Below are 27485 nucleotides of genomic sequence, written 5' to 3' on the forward strand. Positions count from 1 at the left end.
TATCATATCATATCATATCATATCATATCATATCATCATATCATATACCTGGTCTTATATTATAGCAAAATAAGACTGGGTCTTCTATTAATTTTTGCTCCAAAGGACGCATTAGAGCTGATGGTCCACTGGGTCTTATTTTCAGGGAAGCACGGTATGTGCCCAGTTTAACTTTCTTCAGTATTATGCTTTATAGTCAAAGTTGAAAACGTATTAAGCCAGTAGATTATGTGTTTCTAATTTCTTAAAAAAGTGTATTGATTTCAATACTTTCTTGGTAAGCATAATTCAGTATGTTTATTTATTTAGGAAATCAGTTCTCTGTTTTCTCTCAACTGTCCAACTCCATCCCTCAAAATTCACTTCGACCCTCACCACTGTTCTGAAATTCCTGAATCATAAAATTTTCCTGGGCAAATGCAGTGATCTTTTTATTCGTATTAAAAAATCATTTAATTCTTGACCTCTGTTGCTGATTTTGACATTAAATCTCTGCTTTTTCGATCTTCGTTTTGACCATTGGCTGAATATCTCTGAGAGGATACTTGAAATGCCTATGTTCAATTATGGATTCAAATTAAATTCAGTGTTTATAACTTTGCTTGAAATTGGCTCTTTCTAGACAGGAAAGAACTAAGACTGCACATGGTCACAAAAATTCTAATGCTTTTACTATCGTTCGTTTTCTTTTCTAAAAATACGTAACATGACATTTGGATGGAAACCAGTGTTTTTCAGGGTTAAATTGTAGAGCTATGAATGTATCAGTTTAAGTTGAAGGAAGTAGTATATAATCCAGTGGTGTGAAGAGACTTAATCGACTCTTCTTCCCCAACCCCAGGTGAAACCTCTGAGGAGGCTGATGCTGAGATGCCCAAAGTGTATGAGGCAATTGAATCTTTTGATCACCTAAAGGAGCGTTTGAATGTGTTCCTGCAGCTCTATAACGAGAGTGTCCGTGGTGCTGGCATGGATTTGGTGTTCTTCGGGGATGCGATGGTCCACTTAGTCAAGGTCAGTAGCCACACCCCCTAGCACCTCCCCTCCGTGACAGACTCTTGGCTCCCCACCAGAATTTTCCCCTCTTCTTTCATTTTTATCTCCCAGGAAAATAGTCAGTTTAAAAATAAACCTAATTCTATAGTCCAATTTAATTTCTAAACCGAATGCAACATGTCACACATATAGGCTTAACATCAGAGCATATGTACTTTAAATGTGTAATATGATCATTTTATGCAGTGTTGCTTCCAGCTCGATATTTTCACTACATAGAATGAATGTGATTGACGTCAGAATTCAAAGCACAGACCAACAGTCTGCTTATTTTAGGCATCATGCAAAGGATAACCATAAAAAACAGTGCAAAAACTTTGAGGACGTATGCTAACAGAAATAAGCCAGTCACAAAAAGACAACTACTGTGTGATCCCAGGTATATGAAATATCTAGAGGAGTCAAATTCATAGAGACAGAAATTAGAATGATGGTTGCCAGGGATTGGGGAGGAGGGGAGAAGGGAGAGTATTTAAAGATACATTTTCAGTTTTGCAAGATGCAAAAGGTTTTGGAGATGGATGGTTGCACAACAATGTGAATATATTAATGCCATTGAACTATACATTAAAAAATAGTTAAGATGGTAAATTTTATGTTGTATGTGTTTTACCAAAATTAGAAATAATAATTAAAAATTGTGCATAAACAATTGACTTAAAAACTGGATGAAAATTCTGTTTGAACAAAACCCACCAGGAAAGTTGTTTCCTTTCTACTTTGTCACATGAGTCATTACAGTAGCCATCATTTATAAGGCAGTTGATGCTCAAAGGTTGGAAATAAAATATCTTATTTGCTTGATAACTTTCGTGACCTAATTTATCTGTGGTGGAAGATAATGAAATTTAAAATTTATTGTTGATGTTCTCACTTTGTCGATGTCGATTACTTTTTCAGACTATATCCTTTTAGCAAGAAAGAAGACAATTTGAGGCTGTCTTTCATTTTAAGGTTTAACCATGAGGCATGATCTCATAATTACCAATTGTCACCTCTAATAATTACTGAATCTTAGAAATGGAGAGGGTTTTAGAAGTTATCTAATCAACTTTCTCTCTGAAAATGGAAGAGTGAGAGGAAAGCATTTCTGCAAGGCTGGAGTAAGTCTGGGAAAGGAAGGAAGACAAAAAGTTTATTCTGGGTTTTCCCAACATGAGGCATTTAGCTTGAAAATTCTCCAGAACCTGAGACATATGTACTAAATTATGAGAGCCAATGTTCTTTCAAAGTCAAATATAAATAACATTTTGAAATTAGCTTCTAATTTATAGTTGAGTAAGAGTTATGTGTTTCAGGAAGAATTGACATTCAGTTATATGTAATGATTAAAAGGAAAACGAAAAATACATTTTCTAAGTAAAGAATATCAAGGCAACTTCATGACCAAGTTTTTATTAGAGACAAAATTGATTGGCCTGGGATTTCATTATAGCTCAAATTGAAGAGGAGGTTATTTATATTAGTCTTGTGCTTGAGGAAGTTCACTAGAACTTGTTTCCGTGGTTTGCAGCACGGATAAGGAGCAATAAGCATTTCTTCACTTTGGGCTTGACCTTCAAGGCCCATGTGACTCAGTCCAGGCTCCTTGGCTGTGTGTTTCATCACTGCCAGCCTCTAGCATGTCTGCTCTGGAATTGGCTAGAGAATCATGATTGGAGGTTTTGAGCTAAAAGACTACATTCCTCACTGTCTTCTAGTCTGACCCTCTCTTCTACACTCTTGCTTTCTGTGAACAGTACATCCAAATTCTCTGTCATCCAGATGTGAGCCTTGAAATATGTGACCTAGTTCTATGACATGATAGAAGCCAAGAGACAGAACTGAAGATGGAAACTGCAGCAAAACAGGATGTGATATGAGACCAAGCACATTTCTTCATTTCCTTCTTAATTAAAATAAGGATTTTCTTTTAAAATAGAGACTATTTCTGCAAAATCTCTTTTGCCTTTGGTTAAAGTTCAAGCCACAGTGTGTGAAGTTTTTAATGATCTAGGCCCTGCCTAGCACACGAGCCTTCTGAGTCAGGCTCTGCTTAGCGTATAATCCAGAAGAATCGTGTGCTTATGGTGAAACACTTCCTGAGTCCAGGGTGCCTCACCAATGTGGCATCCCCAGCAGGTGCCGTGTGGTGTAGCATGATGTGTGTGTGTGTGTGTGTGTGTGTGTCTTCCCTACTGAACGGTGAGCTCTGTGAGGTCAGGCACACAATTTATTCACCTCAGCATTCACAGGCTGGAATGCTGCTGAGACTGGCACACTTGAGATGCTTGATAAATAGATTTGGAATTGAACCAAGTCCCCAATATGGCCCTGAACAACCCTTTGCTACCTCATCTCCCGATATTTCCATACCCAGTACTGAAGTTCCCACCTCTCTGGGCCTTTGCTGACTCTGAGATTTCATGCATCCTATTCCCTTGTTTTACAGTTTAGTCCAACTCCTGCCAGGCATGCTACCTTCTTTGTCTGATCAACTTCAAGATCCAGACTCAATTCCAGCTCCACACCTAAGACTGGCCTCCACCAAGCAGCCGTTGTTCCCTTGCATTCTGTTATTCTGCTGCCATCATTGCTGTCTGTTTCAGCACTGGCTGTGGTGAATTACTGAGTTTCCGTTTATAGGTCTCTCTCCCCTGCTAGTGGGTTGGAGTACCTACTGGGCATAAGGGGCATTATTAATTTTTTAAATATTTGCTACAGCAATTAAAAAAAATGAATATCTCAACAATATGTATGTAATAGCACAGAATAGCCCCATTTGAAGGTTTCACTTGATTGTGTTTTCTCCAGTAATTTCTATTCTAACTCGGTTAAGAGTTTTTTGAGTCTGCTTTTAAAGCCTTTTTTGTTTATTCACCTATATGTTCATTTGTCCAATAGGTTTTAAGGGTTTGCCATGTACTGGAAATGGAAAAAAAAAAAAGTTGACTACTAGACCCAGGCCCATTTGCAGGAAAAGATGTTGGAATGGAGGTTCCCAAAACCTAATTAACAACAATTATTTAAACCCTTAATATAGTCACCCACATCGACTAAAGGAAAAGGTTATGACAAAGGCCGTATATTTTGAAAACTGTTAACCCAGGAAAGACACGGAAGGTTCTAGTGTGGCCTGAAGTTGCTCCTTACCTCTATGCCTCTTGAAGTAATTCCAGGGAAACAATATGAAATGTCATTGGCAAAGTACTAAGAATTCTTGCCAGTCCCACTCTCCTGCCTGCAGCAACACTGGAGAGGACGACATGGAAAGGATAAGTAGGAGGCTCGAAGAAAGGGGTGTATCGCCTCCCTGTCCTACAGATCTCAGGTCCTGAAGGAAATAATTCAAAATCCAAGAGCAGCCCCAGTAGGACTAGAGCACAGGCTCTGCCAGTGGAGGGAATCCTGAGAAAGGATGTTCAAGAAGACCGGCAGGGTGCAGAGCCCAGGTTCCCCCAGGAGGCTTCCCCAGCCACAGAGAGGTGACCCATCTCAGCCCTCATCCCACTCTGTGTCATTCGTCTAGAGAAAAGTATTACAGCAACGCCCCAGGCTTAACCTGCAGTTGAGAGGAAAAGATAGTTATCACACATGGTGTAGAATGCATCAAAGAGAATTCTGCACTGAATCCCCTCCAGATGGGGTAGGAGGCCTTATAGTGTAAGCAGTTCATTCAATACCAAAAGAGACAGAGAAACACGGACTTCCACCACGAGAAGACTTGGAATAGTCCAGGACTACTGACTGGCATAGAATGGACATCTGGTCCACCCATAATTACTTGGTAGATATCTTAGGTTAAATTGTCTCGGCCAAGTAATAGGAGGGTATTTACGCCTATTTTCTTCTTTTGAAAGAAATTCTATATCTATGCTATATTTTGGGAATTTTCTTCTCTTCAATTTAAACTGTCATTTTTCAAGTGTGGAGGATATTCTAACCAACAGCGGGTTCTGTATTCCAAGGATACACGCTGTTTTTAAATACCTGTTCTCTTTCCTACCCTAGTGCATCAAGTTGGGCAAACTGAAAAGATTCCTTGAAGTCTCCTTTATATCTCTCTTTGAAAACCCAGAGCAAGCCACAGTCTGGGCTGTCTGCTGACTTTTCTGTACTGGTCTCCTCCTACTTTCCTAAAGCTACAGCCACATTCCCCACTCTGTCCAATACTTACCAAACACCGTTCTATTTCAGAAGTGCCCTCATGCTTCCAATCAATATATCTCTCCATTCTGGTCCTGAGAAACCTAAATCTTCCAAAATGCTTACATAGAATAAATAAGAAAAAATAGAATATTTACATGTTGAACAACATATGCTTTTTCTGTTTTATATTCCAGATCTCACGCATCATTCGTACTCCCCGGGGAAATGCCCTCCTGGTTGGGGTGGGTGGATCAGGAAAGCAGAGTCTGACGAGACTGGCTTCATTCATTGCCAGCTATAGTTCCTTCCAGATCACTCTGACAAGGTAACAAGATTTCACTTTAATTAACTTGAAATGGATTTTGATAAGAGTTTCACAGAGGCCACCTGAAGTAAAGAATGCATTTTTCTTACACATAAAAAATCTCAATAGTTTTCCTTCTTGAATGTTGACTTATCATCTTCCCCTTTCAATAATGTCATTGATCATGAAAATTTCACATTAATAATTTGCGTTTGAAACACTTCAGCCTCTCATTGCAGTGAATAGCTTAGCTGACTTCCTGTTTTTATGTTATGCATGATATTCCTTTGGTGCATTTCAGAAGAAATTGACTCTACTAAATGTTAATTTAGACTCAGTCATATATTTAAAATATTTATCAAACACCGACTCATGTGTTAGGCACTGGCTAGGTGCTGGGGAGCACATGGTTACACAAGGTAAGCGGGGTCTGTGTCATCAACGCGTTTACAGTAATTCAAGATGGACAGGCAGCTGAGCAAGTCATTCAATAAGGCGTGATCCATAGGTGCTATCTATCAGGAAATCAATGCGGGCCAGATTCTGTTGAAACATGAAGGAGGGACGCCTAACCTAGACTAGGGGGTGGTTAGAAAAGGCTTCCTGGAGGAAGAGGTGTTTCAACTGAAACCTAAGTATGAGTAGGAATTCACTTAGAGAAGAGGAATGTTCCAGGCAAATGAAGTCACCTTTGGGACTGTGCTGGAGGATGAGGAGGGCACCGTTCATAATGGGGCATCTCCCTCACCCCATATAACGAAGGCTTGAAATAATTTAGTTTATTTATGAGGTAGCTTCTAAAATAGCATTGCAGATGGTGCTTAGTTAGTCTTCCATTTTGACTTTTCTGTTATCATTACCAACAAATATCTTCAAAATGAAACATAAATACATTCAGATGGCATTTAGTGGTGGTAAACATTATATTTTTGTTTCAGGCTTACTTTTCACTCTAGATTTTTTTTTGGTGTGTGTGTGTATAAAAAATTAATTGTAACATTTCATAAAATGTGGAGTTCTAAAATCAATTTCATCTTTGCAAGTAACTACCCTGTGACTTGATGCTTCCTAGACTTATTGTGGTGATTATTTGGCGATGAATACAAATATCAGATTACTGTACACCTGAAACTAATATAATATTATATGTTAATTATACCTCAATAAAAAGAATAGTTCTTGACTTTAGTGAACAGCAGAGTACTCAAAACTTCACCGAGATGGTGCACCTCTATTACTCCCACAGGAATAGTTATTGGAAATGGAAAGAAATTTTAAAAATCAATTTCACCTTTGTAAATTAATGTAATGAACGTGTAACATTCACATAGAATAAAACACCTATCTAATGAAACAATGCCATCATTTTTTTGGTTACCCAAATGTCGTAAAGCATTGTTTTAAGGCTCTTTCCTTTCCATCAAAGTAGTTACGTAGCTAATGACACAATGATAATATTTCTTTAGATCCTACAACACATCAAATCTGATGGAAGACCTGAAAATTTTGTATAAGACTGCTGGTCAGCAAGGCAAAGGAATCACTTTCATTTTCACAGACAATGAGATTAAGGATGAGTCGTTTTTGGAATATATGAACAATGTTTTGTCATCGGGTGAGGTAGGAGGTGATTTTTCCTTCATCGGTTTTGTCTCTCCAGATTCCCTCCAACTTTAGAGCTGTCTGTATTTCCTTGCATTAGAGACTTGAATAAGTGCTGTTACTGAAGATTAGGTGATCAGTATGAAGAATGGCATTTTCTGTCGGGTTTGTGGAGAATAAAACTTCCAGTCAGAATGTGGAGCTGTACATTTAAAATGTGAACGAATATTCCAAGTGAAAAATGAAAAAACAGAAGAAGGAGGTTACAAGGAAAGGCTCTGACTTTGCAGTTAATAATAGGATAGTTTGAGTATTTTAAAATGTGGTGTGTCTCGTCTTGAAGACTTTGGGTTAATTTTCTAAAGGTGAGCTGAAGGACACATATGGAGGAAACACATTATAAATGTGGAGCTGCCTATTTTGATCTGTTTTCATATGCCTATACTGAATGTGAATGTCTGCTCTTCTGTCTCAGGTCTCCAACCTGTTTGCTCGTGATGAGATGGATGAAATTAACAGTGATCTCATGTCAGTCATGAAGAAAGAACACCCCAGACGCCCTCCAACCAATGAGAACCTGTATGACTACTTCATGAGTCGGGTCCGGCAGAACCTTCACATGGTGCTCTGCTTTTCCCCAGTGGGGGAGAAATTTCGAAATCGAGCTTTGAAGTTCCCTGCTCTGATTTCAGGATGCACTATTGACTGGTTCAGCCGATGGCCTAAGGACGCCTTAGTAGCTGGTTAGTGTGGTGGAAATTTTTATGTCAGAGTTTCTGGTTTACAGTATTTGTTTGTTTGCTGTTTGCATTCTGTGCTGTTTGCCATCTCTACTGGATTGAGCCAGAAGTCGCTGTGTCCAAGGATTGAGGGTGTTTGCAAGGTGGTGTCCTTTCTTATTTGGCAGCTAATTTTTCCCAGAGCGTGGTTAGCGGAGAATAAGATCTGCAGTCTGTACACCGTTAGAGTAACGTACAATGATTCTACTGAGACTTTGTTCCAGTTGGATTCCCAGGCATGTTCTGGGATGTCACAGGAAGCCACTGAGCTTTTTAATTTGACAGCATTTGTGTTCTTTTTAAAGTGGGTTGGTCATCCTATTAGTAGTTGAAGCCAAATGTATCTTGGACATTTCCTTCTCGTGGCTGCAGTGCTGGAAATCAGATCGGAAATCATTACCCAGCAATCCTCTCATGGTGTCTGTCCTTGAAAAGGGATGTTAACCAGAGTGTTTGGTGACTGGTCCTTGCCAATTCCACTTGTTTGATCTTCTCCCCATGGGACAGTAATGCTTCTCTTACTCTGTAAATGAAATTGGACATAAAAGTAGTAAAAGAGATGTTAGTGATCATTCATTTAGTTTATGTTTTTTTTCAGCTTTTGCTGAGAAGTTATCTGTGGATATTTTAAGTGATAGAGATACTGAGGTCTCACCTCTGACCTACGGTATCAGAACCTCCGGGAACCCTGATTCAAGGGCAGTGGATTTCAAACTTTTTGCCTATTTATTGTGTTTTAATAATAATTAAGAAAAGCTTTATTTCCCAGTAAAATCTTACAGGTAGCTGTCAGAGATAGAACAGTGAAAAGTGGAGGGAAGGAAGGATTCCGGAGCCTCATTCCTCCCCCCGCCCCCCAGCCCCCACTTCCTACGCCTGCTCTCCAGTTCTGTGGTACCGAGTGAGAGAATGAGTGATGAACCTGTCTCCTGCCTTTTAGAGATGGAGACGCTGAGGACAGGGAAGCTGAGGGAATGGTCAGAGGTGCAAGAGGACGGTAGCATCAGTATTAGGTTTAGAACCAAGCTATGTATACCTCCCTTCGTCTGGGTAACGCTGGCTCTGCTAAATGTCACTTCCTGAGGGGTACCTTCCTGTTTCCCCTTCCCCCACTAAGCCAGTTCCCGTTATCCATTTCACAGCACTCTGTGCTTTTCCTTTATGTATATAACAAATATGTAACAAACTCTTATCCACTGGGGAAGTTTTGTTCTCAGCACACTACAGTTGACAATAGTTTTCTAATCTGTGGCCTTTACTCACAGATTATTTTAATATATTTGAAGTGCAAATGTACAGTTTTCTCTTTTGTCTTACAAGGTTTGAGAAAAGGCTGGTGATTTAAAATTTAAGTCCTATTAAAGTAAATTTAAGTCCTATTAAGTACAACTAAGGGGAAAACTTTAAAATTCCTTGAAGTAGGATATAAATGCCGAGCACAAAACGACAGTATTCAAGAGCTAAACGTTTACTATGAAATATGATAGCGAGTACGCAAGTGCTTTGCAAAATGTCATGTAAGGTATTATTATTAACAATGAAAACAACAATTCCAGGTGACGACCACTAATACACCACAACTAAGATGATTTAATTGAAATATGGAGCCTTTCCTGCCGGTCCCTCTGGCAGCCATCCCTTCTCTCACAAGACAAAGGTCTTAGTGATCTGTCCCTTGGTAATTTCTCACCAATAGGAACCATTCTTTTAAATCTCACCTCTCAACCCCAGCCAAGATTCCATGGAGGGCTGGGGGATTTTCATTTCTGTGCCCCACTAAGCCAGTTCCCTTGTTACCCGTTTCATAGCACTCAGGTGAGTGTCCTGACCTTCTTGCATGTGTCTATGTGTTCATTTATTCAGAACATTTTGTTGAGCTTCATGCCATTTATTGAGCCGGCCATGGTGGAGGGCAAGGCAGACTGGTTTCTTCACTCTGGAGTCTCTTCCTGGGCAGGCTCATTCACAGCCTCCTGTATAATAACATGCCTCATCAGTTTTTATCTCCTGTTTGTCCTCTGACTTGAAATCTGTGCACTTCACTGCCTGCTTGACGCATTCTCATGGCTGTTTCACGGGCTCCTGAAACTCCATATGTCTAAAACTGAACTGGTTCCCCTCTGGTCTCCCTCCCCTAGAAAGTCCCACTGTCGTCCTCCAAACTCGGCAGTCAGAGAGCTGTCATTAGCATTTCTCCTAACACCAACCCTCAAGTTCACTCCATCACCAAGTCATGTCAACTTTATCTCCTAAATCCTGGTGGAATCTATCCGCCTGTCCCTTTCACTGACATCCTAGGCCAAGCAATCATTGTCACTCACCCAAATAGCTTTCTGATGATCTCTCCTCCTCTTTCACCTGTCTCCCATCCATCTCACCTTGCTGACAGAATAATGATCAACACACAAACCCAATCACATTATTTTCTATTTAAAAACTTCCATGTCCTCCCATTGCTTCTAGGAAAAAGGCCATGATCTTTACTGTGGCTCTCAGGGCTGGGAAGAGCTGGCTCTGCTTACCTCCCCAGCCTCACCCGAGGTCACTTTTCCCCAGCTCTGTTCTCCTTCATCCTTGGACATGCCACGTTTCTCCCCTTGCAATGCCTTCCACATTCTGTTGCCCCCTGCGCCCTCCTCCCTTCGTCTGGATAATGCTGGCTCCGCTGAATGTCACTTATGGAGGGAAAGGTTCCCATTTCCCCTTCCCCCACTAAGCCAGTTCTTCTGTTACCCATTTCACAGCAATCTGCTTTTGCTTCCTGGGACTAAACACAGTTTGTTGGGCTGCATATCTTTTTGTTCACAATTTTGGCAACTACCAGTATCTGACACTTACACTGTTGAATGAATGAATCAGTCTCTCAAAATTCATCCTTTTTCCATATTGTGGCCCTAACTTACTTGCAATCTTCTCTAACCCAACACAAACCTTTCCTCTTTGTTTTTCTAGGCTTACCTATTTTGTTTGTCTTCTGAACATGCTTTAATCCTTATTCTTCCATATATTGTACCCCTTATCAAGAATATTCTCGCTTATCTTCCTTGTTTAAGTTCCAAAACTTAATCAAAACTCATCACAGCCTTGTATCCTTCTTTGTTCACTTAGGGACATTTAAATTTTCCCCCTTTCATTGGGGAAATTTATAGCACTTATACTTTATATAATGCACCTGGCTATTTAAATCTTTAAACCTTTTGATAACCAGTAAGCTTTTGTGGTTATGTCTCCAACCTACTCTAGTAAGCATTTACTGTGTTGGTCACAGTGGTGGATAAAATAATTATAACAATAAATATAAAATCTTGTTGGTTAAACCAACATCTCCTTGCCTAATCCTGATCTGCCTTCTGTTGTAGTCAAAGAATACCATCTGTGGGTATTCAAGTGCTTTTTATTCTTTTTAGGAACTTAGCAACACGGTTTCAAGAAAAACCAGTGTTTATTTTGCCTTCAGGATGTTGATTCTGAATTAAATTATTATCTCCAGCCACATCAATAAGGAAAATATATAATTTTGTTTGTGTTAGTATATTTCATTTAGATCATACTAAATATTTCCCATAAAAATATTATATTGTTGTGTATTTTTCTAATTAATTTATGTTTTTATTCTTTAAATGCATTATATTATTATTTTTTGAACTATTTTATTGAGATATGAGTGACATACAAAAGGTAGTACATATTTGATGTATACAACTTGATGAAATTGGAGGTAAGTATACACCCATGAAACCATTACCATGGCCTATTACATAATCATGTCCATCACCTCCAAAAGTTTCCTCCCACTCTCTTCAATTATAATCATCATCATCGAAATTATTTTGTGGTAAGAACACTTAACAATAAGATCTACTCTGGTAGCAAATTTTAAGTATACAAACAGTATTTTTAACTGTAGGCACAATCCTGAACAATAGATCTGTAGGACTTACTCATTTTGCATAACTGAGACGTTGCGCTTTTTGACGAATACCACCCCATTTACCCCTCCTCCCAGCCCCTGGCAACCACAACTCCACTCTCTGCATTTGTGAATCTGTCTATTTTAAATTCCCAATATAAGTGGTAGCATGTATTAACCGTATTTGTCTTCTGTGTCTGGCTTATTTCATTTAGCGTAATACTCTCCAGGTTCATCCATGTTGTTGCAAATGTCAGGATTTCCTTTTTTTTTTTTTTTTTAATATTCCATCACATATATACCATGTTTTCTTTATCCATTCATTCATCCATGGACATTTGTTTCCATGTCTTGGCTAATGTAAATAATGCTGCAATGAACAGGGGAGTGCAGATATCTCTTTGAGATAGTGACATCATTTCCTTTGGCTATGTACCCAAAGTGGGATTATTGGATCAGACGGTAGTTCTATTTTTAATTTTCAGGGGAACTTCCATACTATTTTCCATAGTGGCTATATCAATTTACAGTCCCACTAATAGTGTACATGGATTCCCTTTTAGCCATATCCTAACTAATACTTGTTATTTTTTTTATAATAGCCATCCTAACAAGTTTGGGGCGATATCTCACTGTGATTCTGACTTGCGTTTACATTATTAGTGATTTTGAAAATATTTCATATACCTGTTGGCAATTTGTATGTCTTCTTTGCCCATTTTAATCAGGTTACTTGTTTTTTTTGCTATTGAGTTGTAGGAGTTATTTATTTTGGATATAACCCTTTATCAGATTTATAGTTTGCAAATATTTTCTCCCATTTTATAAGTTGCCTGTTTGCTTGTTAATTGTTTCCTATGCTGGGAAGAAGATTTTTAGTTTGATGTAATCCCACTTGTCTATTTTTGCTTTTGTTGCCTATGCTTGTGTTGTCATATCCAAAGAAAATCATTGCCAAGACCACTGTCAAGGAGCTTAACCAGTATGTTTTCTCCTAGGAGTTTTATGGTTTCCGATCTTATATTTCAGTCTTTAATCTGTTTTGAGTAGATTTTTATGTATGGTACAAGGTAAGGGTCCAATTTCATTCTTTTGCATGTAGATATTCAGTTCTCCCAGCACCATTTTTTAGAGACTATCCTTTCCCTATTGTGTATTCTTGGCACCCTTGTTGAAGATCTATTCACCATATATACTTGGATTTATTTCTGGACTCTATTCTGTTCCATTGATGTATGTCTGTTTTTAATGCCAGTATCATACTGTTTTGATTGCTGTAGCTTTGTAACATATTTTGAAATCAGAAAGTGTGATGCATCCAGCTTTGTTCTTGCTCAAATTTGCTTTGGATGTTTGTTTGGGACTTTCTTTGTATTTCCAAGTGAATTTTAGGACTATGTTTTCTATTTCTGTAAAAAACACCATTGGAATTTTGATACGGGTTATATTGAATCTGTAGATTGCTTTGGGCAGTATGGACATTTTAAAAATAATAGTAGAGTTCTTCTAACTCAAACACATGATGTCCTTCCATACATTTATATCTACTTTAATTTCTTTCATTAGTGTTTTATAGTTTTCAGTGTACATGTCTTTCACTTCCTTAGTTAAGTTTATTCCTAAGTATTTTATTCTTTTTGATGCTCTTGTAAATGAGATTGTTTTTCTTAATTTCTTTTTTGGGTAGTTTTTTGTTATAGTGTGGAGTATTTTTCTAATTTAAAGATGCTCAGAAGTTTAATATTAATATTTTGTACTATCTTAATAACTATAGTGTTTGTGAAAAAAGTGTGTTACATATATGTATGTGTGTGTGTGTGTGTGTGTGTGTGTGTATGAATTTAAATTGACTGAGTCTCTTGATGAAGCATTTAAAGAAAAATATGCTTTGTTTTATGTTGTAAAGTCCTGTCTTTACTATCATTTAATAATCTCTATTTTGGCAAATCTTTTTAGCTTTATATGAAGTTGTTTTGAATTAATTGTTTCTGAATATCTGTATTATCTTCATTCTGGTGGTCTTGTGTTTCCTAATGAAACTCTGTGATACCAAAGTCATACTAAATCAATTAACTTCATTTGTATTTCTCCAAGGTAAAGACAATTATTAATGTTCTTTTACATTTCATTTTAAGCTAGCACACTGTTGTGAAAATAGGCCATTCTCACTTGAAAATAAAGTCTCAAGCATGATGAATACCATATATATGGATATGTATTTTTTCAAAGAAGGCCATTTTAATTATATAAATCAAATGGCTCACTTTGAAAATTATTACTTGATTTATAATATGCAAGAGTTTGGAGTTCTGCTCCTCTAACTGCTTACACCTAACGGTTTAGTGTAAAGAGAAATGAGGCAACAGCCCCTCAGAAAGTAACACCAACCACAGTACTACCCATGGTTTCCCAGAAAAATTACCATATTTTTTTATGAAGCTCATTAGTCAGTAAATATTTTTGAACTTTGGGCTTCAATTAAAAATGTTTTCTTCATGCTCTAAAGCCTTTGCATAGTTTGGTTCTATTTGAATTTCTAAGTCAAAGTGACCTGGCCTTTGGAGTCCATCATCCTTGGGTTAGAATTCACAATCTATCCCCTATAAGCAAGCTTCTGGGAATCTCGTTATTCTTATCTACAAAATGTACATCATAATATTCATCACTGAGGGATGCTGTAAAGATAAACTGATAATGTTTTGTGATTTAGGATCTGCCAAGATTTGATATACTTGCCCTTCGAATGTGTCAATTAAGAATGTGTTTGTCTGTAAAAGAAAACCAGAGAAGCAGTGGCTTAAACAAGTAAGGCGTTTTTTTTTCCCTGCTACCAAGAAAATTCAGTCCAGGACAATTCCACTGGGGATCTTCTATCTTGCTGTCATCTGTAGGGGGTGTGGCTCTTACTCTTAGAGACACAGATGGCTGTTGCGTCTTAAGGCATTGTTTCTTTTTTTTTTTTAATTAATTAAAGTTTATTGGGGTGACAATTGTTAGTAAAGGCATTGTTTGTGCTGGCACCTCACGAAGCATTGCTTTTTACTTCAGGACAGGATTCTTCCCCAGGAACTTTTGTTTCCGATTCATTGTCCAGACCTGCGTCACCCCTAATTACAAGAGCGTTTGGGGAATCAAAGAGTTTTAGTTGAGCAGATTGCTACCCTGAGCAAAATTGGGATTCCTTTAGTAATAAAGTGAGGGATGGCTTCTAGATGGGCAACTAATGTGCCTTCCTCACCTTGTGACTTCAGTTTTTTTTTTTTAATAATCCAAATGAAGTGGAAATTGGAGGACACCACTATTCAGGGACTGAGCCCCATGTCATCCCTTCTGTCCCACACATACCTCACCTTATTTCCCATCAAGTGACGTGAACACACAATACCAGGATATAACCCACACCAGCCTCAGACATCAACTTGAAGGCAGGCTGGCCCCCAACACTATAATTGCTGCTTTGGTGATTGGATATTGAAGATGATGGAAGGGTTTTCCATGACCTCTTTTCTGAGTCGCAGTAGCCTTGGGTCACCCTAAGAGGAAATGATCTTGTCATTTATATAACCTTTCCTGCATCAGAGATCATGGGTCTATGGAAAAATATACTTTGAATCCATCCTATCTTTATTTTGTTTTGACTTTTTGGAGAGACAAAAAGACAACTTGCTATTAAAGAAAAAAGTCACCATTATTGATACTCTCTGCTCACATACAAGAGAAAATAATTATTGCATGGTAAACACAAGGAAATTTTCAGGAAGTGGGTACTTCCCTGAAGATACCCCCATCATGCCAAGTAAAACACTTAGTATCATGCCTGGCTCTTAGTGAATATTGCAGCTGTTGTGGTTAGTACAAAAGATTTGTCATAGGTAAGAATTTTTCCTACGTTTCCAAAGCCCAGGCTTAAACTTCCTGGAAGTTAAACTGTTCTCTATAGAGGCTGCTTAACTCATATGAGGAGATACGACTTCTGAGTATCTTAATTTATTGCCTTTCAGTGTACATGGTAAACTGTATTTGTAACCAAGTTGATAAATGGTCTCTATTATTTACATCAATGTAAATAGTGCTCCACAATTATTGCATTGAGAACTTAATTTAATGATCAATTACTAATGGTGAAAAGATACCATTTTTTATTTCTTTGACAACTATCACCTAACAGATTTGGTCCCTTGATTCCTTTTCCTTCCTTCCTCCTTTTTATTGGCCATATTTCTGTTTGCAACGCTGATGTACATTATTCACTATTTTAAGTACTTTCTAAGCAAATCTATAGGCCATTTTTTTCTAAGATTCATAAAAATGATTGTGATGATATTTAACTGCCTTATGCAAAACACTTTTGCATTCCTCTGGGTAGGGACCAAGTGTCTTACTCCTCTTTCACTCCATGGCACAATTGCAGTGGTGTATGTGTAGTGTGTGTCAGACGAAGTGTGTGGTGATTGATTAGCTCTGACTTTGTGGCCTATTCTTTTTTTTTAATGCAGACTTTTTTTTTTTTTTAATTGGGGAATATTGGGAACTGTGTTTCTCCAGGGCCCATCAGCTTTAAGTCGCTGTCCTTCAATCTAGTCATAGAGGGCACAGCTCAGCTCCAAATCCAGGTGCCGTTTTCAATCTTAGTTGCAGGGGGCACAGCCCACCATCCCATGTGGGAATCAAATGGCAACCCTGTTGTTCAGAGCTCGTGCTCTAACCAACTGAGCCATCCGGCCACCCCTGTGGCCTATTCTTATGATAGGAGAGGCTGTCTTAGACTTGGTCCTGTGTTTGGCACTGGTGGGAAGATAAAGGTCTCCAACAGGAGACTTTTTTACCCAAACATTTTTAAAGGATACTATAAATTAGAATGGACTGCAAATGACCAGCTTCTGCATTTATGAACAAATTTAGCGACAAACATTCCACATGCCAAGTGCAGTCAGAGCCTGGGAGAATTAAGGGTATGACAAATTCTGAGTAAAAATAAATAAATAAATGGGATTGTTACATACCATATTTCCCCCCAAATAAGACCTAACTGGAAAAAATAAATAAGACCTAACTGGGAAAAGACCTAACTGGAAATAAGCCCTAGCATGATTTTTCAGCATGACATCCCCTGAACATAAGCCCTAATGCAGCTTTTGGAGCAAAAACTAATGTAAGACCCGGTCTTATTTTCGGGGAAACATGGTATGAATACCAGGTAGGCACTGGTTTCTGAGTTATTTGTGCCACTTTTGTCCTTATGTAAAGCATCACACAGGCTGGCTGCTGACCAGAACCTGCAGCTGTGTAGAAGAGGCTTCTTTGCGTTAGAACACAAAGGATGATGAGAGGCTTAAAGACTGTTATAGTTTTCTTCATAAAAGGGAAAATAAAATTGTTGATGTCGTAGGCCTGGGACCAAAAATACTGACATATATCTGCCTAGGGAGGACTCAAAAAATGGTGTGCAGTCGTAAGAAATGTCTAAGTCTTTTAAAAATGGCCAATTAACCTTTACAATGGTAATTCACATTCATATTTCAGATGCTGTCATCTCTGTTCTTTCTAGTATCTGAACACTTCCTCTCTTCCTATGATATCGACTGCAATGTGGAAACCAAGAAGGAAGTGGTCCAGTGCATGGGCTCCTTCCAGGACGGGGTAGCTGAGAAGTGTTTTGATTATTTCCAGAGATTTCGACGTTCTACCCACGTGACTCCCAAGTCATACCTCTCCTTTATTCAGGGCTATAAGTTCATATATGGAGAGAAGCGTGTGGAAGTGCAAACTCTGGCCAACAGGTATGTGTGAAGGTCAAATATAAAGTTATTATAAAGCAGTGGCTCTCATCTGGGGACAGATTTGCTCCCAGTGAACATTTTTGTTTGTTACAACTCGGGTGGTGGGGGAGGGTGGAGAGGTGCTTGCTACTGGCATCAAAGGAGTAGCGGCCATGGATGCTGCTAAGCACCCTACAGTGCACGGGACAGACCCCAGAGCAAAGAATTATCCAGCCCCAAATAGTACCAGTAGTGCTGAGACTGGGAAACCCTCCTCTTAAGCCTAGTCAAAGGGTTAGTCCATGGTTTCTAGGGCCTTTATTCTTGCCCAATAGGATAAAACGTTGCTGTGTTTTTCTGTGGCCTTCCACTTTGTATAATATTGATAGACATCGTAGACCTGGAAGGAAGCTGAGATTCCAGACATCCCTCCTCCCTCCTCACACCCCCTCCCTCCCCACCCTTTCTGAGTGTCTAGGATAGAGAGTCTGTCTGATGCTCGTGTTCATTGCATGGTGAATACCCTCCTCCCACTGAAATTTGCTCTAAGTGTCACCCTCTGCCCTGCTCTTTTCTGATGCTTGTGTCTTCTGCCTGACTATGGCCAGAATCAGTGAGGCTGTTACACAACGGACACCTGGGTAGGTGATTGGCCTAAAGGACTCCGAGGGCGCCGGCCTTTAAGACGCGTTATTTCTGGTTCAGGCAGGCAGCTAATCCTTTTATGGTGTTGTTCTGATGGCTACATTCCCAAATCTTCATCTCTAAACTTTCTTCTTTTAACCTCATTGGTCTCTTCTGAACAATGGAAGTTATCAATTTTCCTTCCTCCGTGATAGGGCTTCAAGCATTTTAAAATCTCTTGGCATTTAGCTGAACTTCATTAAGCGTGGTTCCTGCATGGTACAGATTCCAGACCCTCTGTTGTTCCTCGTGTCGCACAGAGTATTTTTAGCAGGTTTTCTCTTCCCACACGCGGTCTATGGAGAACATACACATGTCTTCAGTCTGGAATCAAGCCTGGACCTATACCCTTTTGTTAAAGTCCTGTTGTATTTGCTACTTGTATATATACTGATTCTTCAAATATGGCCATTACTCTCCATATTAGTAGACCAGTACTTGGAAAATGTGGCCAAGTACCCCAAACTTTAATATTGCTCCCTTGGATTTTCAATCCCAGAATGAATACTGGATTGAAAAAGTTGAAAGAAGCTTCGGAGTCTGTCGCTGCCCTGAGCAAAGAACTGGAAGTGAAAGAAAAGGAGTTACAAGTGGCCAACGATAAAGCCGACATGGTGAGTGGACATTGACACGTGTACCCCATTCACTCTGACTTCCCAGTTCATGCATGTTAATGATGTATGCATAATCACTAAGTTATAACCAGGAGAATATAAATCATGTATTTCCATTAGGATATAATACTCTTAACTCCATGTGTGAAAATTGTGTAAGTGGACAAAATCAACAAATCAAAGCAACACATGCCTTTTCAGCTGGATCTTTGATAATTTTTGACGAGGTATTTTTTCCTGTTATTTTCTATTGGATTAGGTCCTAAAGGAAGTGACAATGAAGGCACAGGCTGCTGAAAAAGTCAAGGCCGAGGTACAGAAGGTGAAGGACAAGGCACAAGCCATTGTAGACAGCATCTCTAAAGATAAAGCCATTGCTGAAGAGAAGCTGGAAGCAGCTAAACCAGCTTTAGAAGAGGCGGAAGCAGCCCTGCAGGTAAATCTGTGTGCGAGAATGGATGTCCGGCTTAGGTCCGAGAAGGAGAACTGAGAAAAGATGAGTAACAATGGGAAATGTTCTACTGCTTCAGCCCAAGGCTCTCTCTACGGGAACAACTTCAAGTAATATTTGTGTTTGGAGATACTACTAGCTCCTTATAGATTTTGCATGTGCTACCTCCCATCTCATTTCCTCACTCATGATTGATGGGTAGTATCATACTATGGTGGTCAGGAATCCTGAGTTCTCATTTCTGCTCTGTGACATTAGGAAGGTCACCTAAAATTTCTAAAGTAACATTTCCTTACTCATCCCTTGAAGAACTTGGGATGGGACTGTAAGATACACTGTTCTCTGAGTTCATCTGTGAATCATCCAAATAAGAACTACTGATCTAACGTAGCTCATTAATGTCAGCGCTTGAGCAGGCTTATTTCACTTAGCAGAATGTCCTCTCGGTCTATCCATGTTGTCATAAATGGCAGGATTTCTTTCTTTCTTTTTTTTTAAGGCTGAACTATATACTGGGGGTGCCAAAAAAATGTATACACATTTTAAGAGATGGTCAACGTTGCTCAAGCAGGAATTCGCCTTAATCCAAAGTGTCTGGACGCTGATGGTAACCACTTTGCACCTCTTGTAATTGCAGAAGTCAAACGTGACTTGTATTCATCTTTTGTTATCAGTATATATTGAGTATTAAAATTTAAATAGTTTTTTCCTTTCTTAAAATGTGTATACATATTTTTGGCATCCTCTGTGTATATGAAACATTTCCTTTCTTCATTCATCCATCGATAGACATTCACGCTGCATCCATGTCTGGACTATTGTGAATAATACAGCAGTGAACACGAGGGAGCAGATGTCTCTTCAAGACCCTATCCTCATCCTCCCCCGCACCCTTTTTAGGCACCTTGGCATCACTGACCAACCGAGAGAAGGCAATGATAGTGTAAAGAAACTTCTAAATCTTTACTGAACTTATGATACCTAATGGCATCATAGGAATAGAACATATGGCATCTCAGGTTTTGCTTAAAGACTTACATTTTCCCAAGATTTAAAAGGCTTAGCATCTAATTTCATATTATAAAGTATTTTTCTATACCTTCCTAACGCAGTGCTCGCTACCACTAAAATGTTCCGCATTACGTGATCCTCAGGGCAGGATGTGTGGGAAGAGGAGTAAGGTGATGGGGTTGAATGAGAGGTTTTCATTTCTTTCATTGGTTCTGACTCCATCTTATTGCCTCTTTGGGGGCTTTTGAAATCTTGAAATATGGTACCACCCATGTATACTAAGAAAATTCTAGGAACGTCCAAACTCGAACATTTTGGCATCGGGTTACATAAATCAATACGATAAATTCTTACCTCAATGCTACGTGCCGCTTTCTACAGCTAAAGTAAAATAATCGTGTTTAGCTCTTATGCCTTATACAACTTTAATTTGACCCTGCCTTCTCCATTGGCTGCTATTATATTTCTTTCCTTTCCTTTACGGCCATGCATCTCAAATTAAGGTCTATCTGCCATTTCTAATTTTTTACCACAAATTCTTCTTCACTTCCAGCTGTCTAGCTTTCACAAATACTACTAGTCTATTGAAACAAACCTTTCAAAGTATGTAGTTACATTCCTAATTATCAAATTCAGTGGTTTTCTTATTTTTCTCAATCCTTGGAGAAAAGATTGTCAGCTTTGATGAGAAGGTCATTGGGTATCTTCTTTTGGCAAGAGGGGTACGAATGCAAAAGAGATGGAAGGTTTTAAAGATCTGGAAGGAATGAATGTGCACTACTTGTGCTCGAAATGGGACCATATCAGACTCTTATATTTAGTATTTTCTCAATACTTATTCCATAAAGAGTTTAAGAGATAGACCACTTATTATCAACCACAAAGGCTCTATGTGCTATTAAATAATTTACTCTATAAGAATCTAGGTACTAGAAATGGAACAGAACTTTTCTAAGAGCTTAGTGAAATTCTTATTGCCCAAGTTCTATCATTTAAAGGTCAGTTCCCAGCTAAGAAACCTCTAATTATTCAATCTGTCAGCCCTGAGGCTACCCACTGGTGTCAGTCCACTGTGACAAGTCAGAGTTGCTTAAGAGAGAGAGGCAGATTCTTGACCTACATAGCTAATGAGTCAAAAAGCACTGCAAATACTGGAGTTCTCTTGATTGAGAATCCCTGTGTCTATATAAGTGCTGACTGTTCTTTTTCTTTCAGAATACACTCTTCTTATTTCTGACACTAAGTGGTCTATACAGTTTTAGGGAAGTCACAACTCTTTATTGGCTCACCAACATTTCTCTCCTCGTCGTCAGATTGAATTGTAAACATTTGAACTTTTTGGGACATGGGTTTCTTTGAGATTACACATGCCTCTAGCCCCCATGACCACATCTAACTTAAAAATGCTTGTTTTCCTCTGTTGAAATAATAGCTCTTAGAGATGAAAGGTTTGTCTGCACTTTGTCATCGGAGATTGGGTAATGACCTTTCCTCCCTCAGACCATCAAGCCTGCGGACATCGCTACCGTCCGGACACTGGGCCGACCCCCCCACCTCATCATGAGAATCATGGATTGTGTGCTGCTGCTGTTTCAGAGGAAAGTCAATGCAGTGAAAATTGACCTGGAAAAAAGCTGTACAATTCCTTCCTGGCAGGAATCTTTAAAACTGATGACTGCAGGGAACTTTTTACAGAATTTACAGGTTGGTAGTTCAATAATGATGGGCTGAGAGGAGACCAGGCTTTATTAGAGTATCTGAGTCGTTTAATAGCATCCGTTTTTAAGAAGAATTTACTTGACATGCCTATTTTTACTGACTAAATCTTTTTCATCTTCGCTGGGGTATAATTGACAAATAAAAGTTGTATGTATTTAAAGTGTACAGCTTGATGTTTTGATATATGTATATATTGTGAAATAATCACCATAATCAAGCTGATTAAAATATCCATCATCTCACAAAGTAGCCATTTTTCTTGTTTCTCTTTTTTGTGATGAGAACACTTAAGATCTATCCTCTTAGCAAATTTCAAGTATACAATTCAGTATTGTTAACTACGTTCACATTGCTGTAATAAGGTCCCCAGAACTTACTCATTATGTATAACTGCTGCTTTGTATCCCTTGACTAACATCTTCCCATTTTTCCCTCCCCCCAGTCCCTGGCAACCACCATTCTGCTCTCTGCTTCTATGAATTTGACTATATTAGATTCCACGTATAGGTGAGATCATACGGTATTTGTCTTTCTGTGCCTGGCTTATTTCACTTAGCGTAATGTCCTCCAGGTCCATCCATGTTGCTATAATGGCAGGATTTCATTCTTTTCTAAGGCTGAGTAATATTCTTCACACATGTTTTGTAGTATTTTTTAGAGTAGAATTTTCTCTTTCAAATATAAGACATTATAAGCTTTAGAGGTTTTCCTGACAAATCTTAGGAGTATGAAAGCATCATCAGTGACATATTTCAATCACAGTTAAAAAAATCATTGTAAGGAGATAATACAGATTTGCATATATTTCATACATATAAATACAAATATATACTTATATATTTCGAGTCTCAATAATAATTTTTGAGTATTAGTTTGCATAGTTTTTGTTTTATTATGAGATTGAATTTACATGTAATAAAATGCACATTTTAAGTATATACCTTGATAAATATTTATGTATGTATATACCTATTAATAAACATTAAAGTCAAAGTTTTTATTTTAAGATCCCAGAAATCTCTAAGGACATCCCAGTCAATAACTTCCCCTAAAATAACTGATTATTCTGACCTTTATACCTTTGAAATTTACATATATGAAATCATATCATATGAACACCTCTGTTTTGACCTCTTTAACATGTCTGTGACATTCTTATTGTTGCACAGGACAGTATTGTCTTCTTTGTTCATTGCTATATATAGCTTTTCAGCATAGGAATATGCAGTAGTACACAGTAAATGTTTAACAATTGCTTCTCTGGGGAAAAAAAGGAAAAAAAAGCTCTGATTTGTAGTGATTGCCAATTTCCATGGTATGGCTATCCCACAGTGACCAATTTCAAGCTCCCAAAATGACATTGCTGACTGAGTACTGGGAAGAGGTGCATAGTAGCATGCCATTATGTAGGATTTCTACCATGTAGGTACAATAGATGTAAATGACCTCAAAAACATAGACAGTAACATGTAATAAAAGAAATATATGTTATTTGACTATTTGTTATTTTTGATTTAAACAACATTTATTGAATTGTAAGTCACATAATTGTTAATAAAGGCTGTGTTTCAAAACAGTTTGCAGAATGCCTGACAATGTAGCCGTCATTTCTCATGAGCTTGTATGAGCCAGCATCACCGTGATATGCTTCAGTTTGTTTGTCCATTGTACCATTGATGCATTTTTGGATTGTTGCTAGTGTTTGCTTATTATTAATAATGCTACTATGAATATTGGTCTACAGGTCATTTGGTGGGCATATTTGCATTTATGTTTAGGAGTGCAATTTCTGGGTCTGAGGTTCTATATTTAATCAGCTGAGGTAGATTGTGCTACAGCGTTTTCAAAGAGTTCTGTCAGTTTACATACCCACCAATAGTGTGTAAGTTGTTCCACATCTTCACCATTTTCTGCTTTGCGATATTCTGATGGGTTTGTAGTAGAGTCTTATTATTGTAGGTTTAATTTGCATCATTTCCCTGATGACTAATGATGCTGAAAATTTTTTTATTGGCTTATGAGCCTCTTGGCAATTCTTTTGTTAAGTGCCTGTTTAGGTCTCTTGTCCATTTAAATTTTTCATGTGTAGGTTTTTCTTTTGATATGAAATATGAGTAATTTATCATTTACACATTTGCAACTATCACCTCCCACTTTCTACCTTAGTTGTTCATTCCTTTTATGGTGTCTTTTGATAAGCAGACATTCATAAGTTTAGTCCAGTTTTTCAGTATTTTCCTTAATAGTGCTTTCTGTGCTCTGCTTAGGAAATCTTTGCCCATCTCTAAGGCAGAATAAATGCTTCTGTGTTTACTTCTAGAAGTTTTATTGTTTCATCCTTCACATTTAGACCTTGCAACAACTAATTAGGAATACCCAACCCACATCCATTTCCCAAGCATTAACTTTAGCACCATCTTACCTTCAGTTTTCAGTTCAGCGTTGCCCCGTGGCTGCTGTGGTGAGAGCATCTTACAGCATCCGTGACAGTAGGTAGCTTATGAAACTAGTGGCCACACAGACTTGTCCCAGAAGATTAAAATATGAGACTCCATGATGTAAGTGTCACTGTGAAGGAATAGCATGATATTTGATTGAAGAGGAGATGGTGATTAACTCTGTGTGAGTAGACATGGTAGTGGTGACAGGGGAGACTCAAAAAGTTTTCCCAGAAAAATGTGACAGTGGAACTGGACTTTGAATAGCGTACTGGCAAGTGACTCTGGGTTCCTTGCATTGCATATCTTGTGGCAGAGCAGGTATCTATCTTGGAAGCTCCGTTGCTATTTGCCTTTTGTCACCACCACATTTCTGTCGCTCCCAGATATTCTGAGTTTTCATCTGGCTTCACGCTTTTCCAAGTCTCATTAAAGAAACTTGCATTAAAACAGGCCTGAAAGAGTTGTGTTCTACCCTACAGTATGTATCTCCTGTGAAAGCTTGTTTCACTGAATTATTTAGGTGTTAAATATTTTCTGTTTGGAAAACATTTAATCATCCTCTTTTAGATGATCAAACACCACTTTTAAAAGTTCCTTTGTTATTGTTTGCCCAGTATTTTCTTTTGATGCAAGGAGGCATTTTTAAAATCCTTTCCTGCTACTATTTTAAAATTTTCATCCCTCCAGAAGTTAACAGTTCTGTCATATTCTTGATGGTTCTATGATTAAAAATTAATTCATCACCCTCAAGGCCTAATGTGCAAGTTATTATCTTCACATTTCAGGCAAGTTTAATAGAACCTCTGTCTGAATGTATTAAGCACTTAGTTGCTGCTAAATGCTAAATATATATGTCCTGAGGCCGAATATACCCATGTATATTTGTTTTCCATTGTTTATTTTATGGTTTGTAATTCACCTAGGTAGGATTAAAGACGTGAAAATTCTATTGCTTTGGAAATTCTCATAACCATATTAGTGTTTCATCATTAAAACAATTTCCTTTTTCCTTGGATTCCAGAAAATTTATTTAGGGTTGGTATCTCTTGTCCACAGAAGATGAAGTATACTCGGATTTCTTCACTGTCCTTGCTTATTCTGCTTTCACCGTCAGGACTTTTGCCTAATATCCTGAAATATTGACAAAATATGAAGTCATTCGTTCATTTTGGTTGTTCAACGGTTCCAATGGCATTGTGAGCATAATTTGAACATGACTTCATGGGAAGAAGTATTTTGACTTCATTTTACTTCTTTTCCATAGCAATTCCCCAAAGATACAATCAATGAAGAAGTGATAGAGTTTTTGAATCCTTACTTTGAAATGGCAGACTACAACATCGAAACTGCGAAACGCGTGTGTGGGAATGTAGCGGGTCTTTGTTCCTGGACCAAAGCCATGGCTTCCTTCTTTTCTATAAACAGAGAGGTGTTGCCTCTGAAGGTAAGCCTCCTAGGTAGAACTGCGTGGTGTGTACCTGCACGGGGTCGCCAGGTCAGCTGGTCTGGTCTTTTCACACAGCACAGGAGCTTTCAGCCTTTGGTGTTATTGTACGCAAGTCCACCGGGGCAGCAAGTGCTAGAAAGGCCAAGTACAAGATGTTTCTTTCTTCTCTGTAATCCTTCTCTAGTCAGAATGGTGTGAGCCTTTAAGCATAGATTCTCTACAAGGATAGTAAGTCCATGTGGGCTGCTGGGTATTTTTCCTACACAATGTCAACTTGGAAAAAAAAAAAAAAGGAAACACAGAAAACTATATATAGCACAGAATCTCCTGGTAACATCTAAGATCTTGTGCCAGGGAATCCTGTGAATTAGGAATGGTCCACACACAGACGTTGGAGCTTGGTTGCGAGGCATGACATAGTATTTCCTGTTCTCTTCTTTGTCCATCAGGGAAAAAAACTGAATACCATGTCTTTGTTATTTAATGTGATTTGAGAATATGCCTATGTTTCCTTTTGAGTAATTGCATTTCTCAGCTTCCTTTGTACCTGTTCCCGCCCCCCCTCCCAGTTCTCCCCATCAATGACACTCAGTCTTCAGTAGATGGAGAGGCAAGTACATGTTTTGAAAATAGGATACTGATGTCTCAAAAATCATACCTTATGGCTTGGTTGATTTATTTGCTTTTGTATGAGTCTGACCTCTCTCAACCATCAACTAAAATTCACTCATACTTATAAACTACTTAAAAAGGGATGTAATAATCATGATAAAAATGAGCCAGACTAGAAAGAAGATAGGGATAGAATTGCTAGTCCCATTTTATTTTCTAATTATCACCATCCCAGGACCATTTATTCAATCCTGGAGGCCCTTGAGGTCCTAGGGCAACCTTAAAAGAAAAGAGTCTCATTTGGCTCAGAGACGTTAAGAGCAAATAATTGATGTCGTGCTGGCTGACATTATGGATCTGGGACCATTGAAGGCTCCAGTGTGGCTCAAAAATGGCCATTGTGATATTGACTGAATTATAATCACCACGTCCAATGAGAAGTACAGGGCCTCCTTTAGACATTTTCCAGTGAATAAGTTGAAATCATGATGGATAGTTTTTGTTTTGTTGTAGTTTTTTTTTTTAAAAATGAGCTGAGATCCATAGGAAGTAGTGGGCATTCTGAACAAGACTTACATAAGAGCGATGACACCTCCTGCCCGTGTTTAGTACATTTCAGCCTCCATCCAGACCCAGGACAATCTAGACCCTACAGTAGGAAGTGAAGAGAGCACCGTCCGAAAGGGGAACCTCGTACCTGCTCCCGGAACCTGCACTTCTTTTTTTGAGAAGTCTGTTCTGGGAATGCCCTCCTATATTCTTAGGAACATCCAGCACCTGGGTGCATTCATTTTGTCAGGGGCCTCCTAATGGCAGTCAGAACAACGTACGAAGTCACGTAGATCCTACATCTTCACTGCACAGAGAGAAGTAGAAGACGAAGGGAGAGCAAATTACCACTGGACAACTCTGCTTAATATGTTAAGAAATACAGTCCGAGGCCTCTAACTTCACTTATTCCTGGAGGG

The 27485-nt window shown here is 38.5% G+C and overlaps 1 protein-coding gene across 2 annotated transcripts in view; it reads left to right on the plus strand.

The window, feature by feature from the left end:
• The window catches only part of DNAH5 (dynein axonemal heavy chain 5), a 242281-nt gene that overhangs the window by 156804 nt on the left and 57992 nt on the right, over window positions 1-27485 (plus strand). For both annotated transcript variants that reach the window (XM_074329069.1, XM_019713456.2), the window contains exons 52-60: window positions 842-1014; window positions 5379-5509; window positions 6955-7108; window positions 7566-7833; window positions 17328-17559; window positions 18722-18836; window positions 19096-19272; window positions 21799-22002; window positions 25723-25902. In XM_074329069.1, the coding sequence (XP_074185170.1) occupies window positions 842-1014; window positions 5379-5509; window positions 6955-7108; window positions 7566-7833; window positions 17328-17559; window positions 18722-18836; window positions 19096-19272; window positions 21799-22002; window positions 25723-25902 (1634 nt within the window). The remainder of the gene's footprint in view (window positions 1-841; window positions 1015-5378; window positions 5510-6954; window positions 7109-7565; window positions 7834-17327; window positions 17560-18721; window positions 18837-19095; window positions 19273-21798; window positions 22003-25722; window positions 25903-27485) is intronic.

The sequence above is a fragment of the Rhinolophus sinicus genome, linkage group LG03 (genome assembly GCF_036562045.2).
Source record: "Rhinolophus sinicus isolate RSC01 linkage group LG03, ASM3656204v1, whole genome shotgun sequence".
Lineage (NCBI taxonomy): Eukaryota > Metazoa > Chordata > Mammalia > Chiroptera > Rhinolophidae > Rhinolophus > Rhinolophus sinicus.